Raw genomic sequence first — 4,433 nt, 5'->3', positions numbered from 1 at the left:
CAGCCGCGGGCCGGGCCCCATAAAGGCGGCGGCGCGGCGGGGCGCTGCGCGGAGCCGCCCCATGCACTGCAGCAGGTAAGCGCCCGCACCCCCCGCACCGCCGTTCCCGCACCGACCGACCGACCGACCGACCGATCCCTGCCTCGGCTTTGGCTGGCGGGTCATTGCCGCCTCCCGCACCCCCCGGCGTTGCGGTTCTTGGGCTGGCTGGGTTCGGGGTGGTTTTTTGGCCACCCCGGGGTGCCGCAGCCGCCGCGGGGCCGGTCGGGGAGGGTGCGGGGAGAAGGGCTTTGCGGCCGCAGGGATGCCCCGGTAAAGCCAAGCGGGAGCCGATGGATGCGGTGCTGCCGCCCCGCTCCCCGCAGCTCCCAACCCCGCCACCGCGGGGGGAAGAGGGCAAGGAAGAGAACGGAGAGCGCGGTGCGGGGCCCGCGGGCTCTGGCGGGATCCCGGGGAAGGAGAAAGCCATTTATTGAAGGGACAAAGCAAATGCTGCGCCTTCCCGGGACTCAGCGGAACCCCCCCTTTCCAGCCAAGGCCGCATCCCCCCCCGGGAGGGACCCGCCGCATCCCCAGCCCCTCTTTAGGGGTCCTGGAGCCCAGGGGCTCCGAGGGGACCCTTCTCCCATCCTGATTGGGATTTTCATCGCCTGAGAGGGAGGGTTATGAGCGGGTCTCTACAAACAAAGCTGGGGCATTCCTACTGAATTTTTGCAGTAGGCTTTTGGCATGGACTTCGGGCATTATAAAAAAGTGGTTTTAAGCCAAAAATAGTGTGTGTCTCCTTTCCCCCCCTCATTCCCTCAGCAGTCAGTGTTAGCCGGGCAGAGCTCTCTTACCCAGCCCAGGGCTTAGAGCTCATGCCAAATATTTCCAGAGGTGCTTTAGCATTTTAATTCATCCAAGTTAAGCGGAGTGCCTGACACACGCGTGTGTGGTTGTGTGAGGGTGCTGCACTGTGGTACGTGCCCCCCCCTTGGCTGCTGTGATGGGGCAGGCGATGTGCTTAAATATAGTGCTGCCTGTGCCCAGGGAATCTTAATGCTGGAATTTTAAGAGCTGGCTGAGGGTCTCCGGGAGGAAAGCTGCTGCGGACGAGCACGTCCCCTGTAACCAGATCCCTCTTACTGGCAACCAGAATGTTCTTTTCTGCCTCTTCAATGAAACGTGCTTAATTAGCTGTTGCTAAAATCTATTTTTCAGCGGTTCTGAAAGAGCAATTGAGACTGAAATTGAACCCAAAGAGTTCAGAATCGGCAAGAAAACACTGGCTGCTCTTGCCCTCGTTCCTCAGCTCCAACTGTCAATTTTAATTTAGGCTGCATTATTTAAAGCCGTGCAAAGACAGGGCCGTGAATAATTAAGATGGCGGATGAAGCCAATACACATTCTTAAGAAGCTTCTTACCTGAGGTAGCGAGTAACAGCGTCCCGCCTTTCTGCTCCTTCCAGGATGATACAGATCTTGGACCCCAGGCCCTTGCCCAGCTCCATCATGCCCGTGGACGTGGCCATGAGGATCTGCCTGGCCCACTCTCCCCCGCTGAAGAGCTTCCTCAGCCCCCTCGAGGACTGCCAGAGGAACAACTTTGTGAACAGATTCAAACCCCTCCGGCCGTGCCTCCACGTGAGACGCGACTCGGAGGCCCAGAAGAGCGACTGGAGCCGCTCGGCCGCCCGGGCCAAGAAGCGGGTGGTGTTTGCGGATTCCAAGGGGCTGTCCCTGACGGCCATCCACACCTTCTCCGAGAGCCAGGAGCAGCCTGCCTGGGATCTTCAGTTTGACCTCCTCGGCTTGGAGAGCATAACGTCTGGCTTGAAGCTACACGAGGAGAAAAACTTGATTCTGGGTTTCCCTCGGCCGTCGGCTGACTACCTGGACTTCAGGAACCGCCTGCAGAAGAACTTGGTGTGCCTGGAGAACTGCTCCCTGCAGGAGAAGGTGCTGTCGGGCACTGTCAAAGTGAAGAACGTCAGCTTCGAGAAAAAGGTTCGGGTTCGAATTACCTTTGACACCTGGAAGACCTACAGGGACGTCGAGTGTGTCTACATGAACAACGTTTACAGCGACTCCGAAAACGATACCTTCTCCTTCTCCATTGACTTGCCTCCCACCATATCCTCCGAAGACAAGATAGAGTTTTGCATTTCCTACCAAAGTGGAGAGCACACCTTCTGGGACAATAACGAGGGTCAGAACTACAAGATTCTCCATGCGGAGTGGAAGCCTGATGGCGTTCAGATGCCGTCTGCTGAGAAAGACTATGTAGATCTTCAGAGCCCGAGGAGAGGACAAGAGCGAGAGCCCGAGCAGCTGGGCAGCCCCAGGCTCTCCAGCAGCCTCTTCCCCCAGTGGCAGAGCTTGGGGCAGGTTGAGAATTCCTCACCATACTGGTGAGCTGGAGGAGCGAGGAAGCCTTCCTCCCTTTGGCAGCAGAACCGTGTTGGTTCTCCGCTTCACGTGCTGTGCAAGGAGACCACCTGGCAGGCTGTGTGTGCTCTCTGAGCAGAGCCACCTTCACGAGGTGGTGGGACTTGATGAACCGCGTCATGCTACTGAAGTTCTCAGCCAAAACTTACCCTTGGCAAGAGAGAAACCCAAGAGAAACCCCCTGCTGTAGATAGAGCATGGCCCATCCTACGCGTGCGCTGCTCTCGCTCTGCCGCAGGCTCTGGCCAAGCCGGGGGGCAAGAGGCTCTGGTGGGGGGCTGTGGAAGGAGATGGTGTCTCAGCCAGCTGCAGTGACTGCGTGTGTGAGGGTACGTGTGTGTGTGTTACACGGACAGGACATCAGGAGGGGTTTGGCCGCCGTTGGGTGGGCAGCAGAGATGAGGTGACACTGTTGGATCGGGGGCTGGCTCTGACCCCGTGTCCCCGCAGCGGAGGTCGGGGGGGAACCCACCGTTGGGGTCTGGGCATCGATGTGGGTTGAGAAACTTGGAGTGGATAATGGACAAGTGAGAGGAGGGGAAGAGGTGGGATGTGCTGTGTGGCTTGGAGACGTGCAGTGTTCCGATGGCTTCTTTCCAAAGCTGGTCTTCTAAATCCCAGAGAAGAAACTCTGCGGGCTGTAGAGGAGAATGCAGGAACCGGTCCAGGGGACAGTGGAGGCAGCTGCTGCTTTGGGAAGGTGGACATCTCTGTCCTCCTCGGCTGGGTGAATAACAGGTGTCTTGCACTGGAGGACAAATCTGACCTTGGCTCCATCACCCTACTGGCTGGGCAGGCAGGGGGCTGCCTTTTAGCATTAAAGGAAAAACGTGCCTTTTGAAAGAAGAAGAATTTTAAAGCCACCCCAGGGGCCAAAAGCAGGGCTCGGTGACGTCGCAGACCGGGCGGTTTGTGAACTCCCTCCTCTGCAGCAGCACCTGGAGGGCAAGTGTCCTGCTTCCCGGTGACACGGTGGCCGTGGCTTTCCCCAGTGCGTGACGTAGGCCAGGTCCTTCATATTGAAGCCAGTGGATGAGCTGCGGGTCGTGGAAGCTGATCCCTTTACAAGAGCAGGGTTGCTACTAGTTTTTTCTAGACCGACTATAGGCTTGCACAGAAATAGGAAAAACTGCTCTGTTTTATTGTACCTCATTTTTTGAAGGTTTTTTTTTTTTAGACTTCAGTAAACTAATGTATATTTTTTATCTGTATGCTCATAATTTAGCTTTCCGAGCTGTCAGACTGTAAGGGTGACCTGTGTTTCATGCAAGACTTGTGAGAAATTGTCCAATATACCCAGCGTGTGTGAGTTCTGGCACACATTTTAGCTTTGCAGAAATGGTGTTAACATCAAAATATAGATCACATTTTTGCCTGTGGCTAAGAAGTACAATATCCTGAGCCTGAAGCTACTTGCAGTGCAGTGAGACAATAAATACTAAGGTGAAATAAGCCTCTTCCACTAATTGCACTTTTTCCCTATGAAACCCCTGCTGTTATGTGTAAAGTAGCCATTTTAAGAATAAACTGTATTTTGATACACCTGGTTCTCACTCCGTCACCTCCGTCTGTTTGCTTTCTCTACTTTTTTGGGCAACCACAAAGTTGTGGTATGAGGCACAGACGGGTCCCTCCGTGCCATGGACCTTCCCCTGCACAGATTTAGACCAGGGGAAGGGTGCGTTGTTTCCCAAGGGCCCTCGTCCCCGGGGACAGAGGTTTTTGGCAAATCCCTGCTTCTCCCAGGAGGCGATTGAGCCCAGCAGAGCAAAGCAGGGGAGCCAGTGCCATGGGACACCAGAGACTTTATGGGGGATTCCTCACCACCTTAACTCAGGGACAGGACACAGTTCAGTTCTACCCCCTGCACACAAAGCCCAGGGTTTCCCAGCAAGAATTCTAGTTTAATTAGGAAAAAAGCAATTCCCAAAAGACAACATGGCACTCACAGCCCTTTTTCGACCCGGGGAAGGAATTCAGAGCTTCCACACTGTGAAGGACAC

At 55.4% G+C, this 4,433-nt stretch overlaps 1 protein-coding gene across 4 annotated transcripts in view; it reads left to right on the top strand.

Annotated features, from left to right (window-relative positions):
• Positions 1–3,983, top strand: part of PPP1R3C (protein phosphatase 1 regulatory subunit 3C) — a 4,443-nt gene extending 460 nt beyond the window's left edge. Inside the window, exons 1-2 of one of the 4 annotated variants that reach the window (XM_014966082.1) lie at positions 14–75; positions 1,204–3,983. In XM_014966082.1, the coding sequence (XP_014821568.1) occupies positions 1,453–2,397 (945 nt within the window). In that variant the 5' untranslated portion in view covers positions 14–75; positions 1,204–1,452 and the 3' untranslated portion in view covers positions 2,398–3,983. Of the gene's footprint in view, positions 1–13; positions 76–1,203 lie in introns of those variants that run through there. The other 3 variants (XM_014966074.1, XM_014966090.1, XM_014966100.1) reach the window with 3 other exon arrangements.
• The last annotated feature ends 450 nt before the right edge of the window (positions 3,984–4,433 follow it).

This window comes from Calidris pugnax, unplaced genomic scaffold (assembly GCF_001431845.1).
Source record: "Calidris pugnax isolate Ruff unplaced genomic scaffold, ASM143184v1 scaffold64, whole genome shotgun sequence".
In the NCBI taxonomy this organism is placed as follows: Eukaryota; Metazoa; Chordata; class Aves; order Charadriiformes; family Scolopacidae; genus Calidris; species Calidris pugnax.
This window is presented reverse-complemented; position numbering and strand designations above follow the sequence as displayed.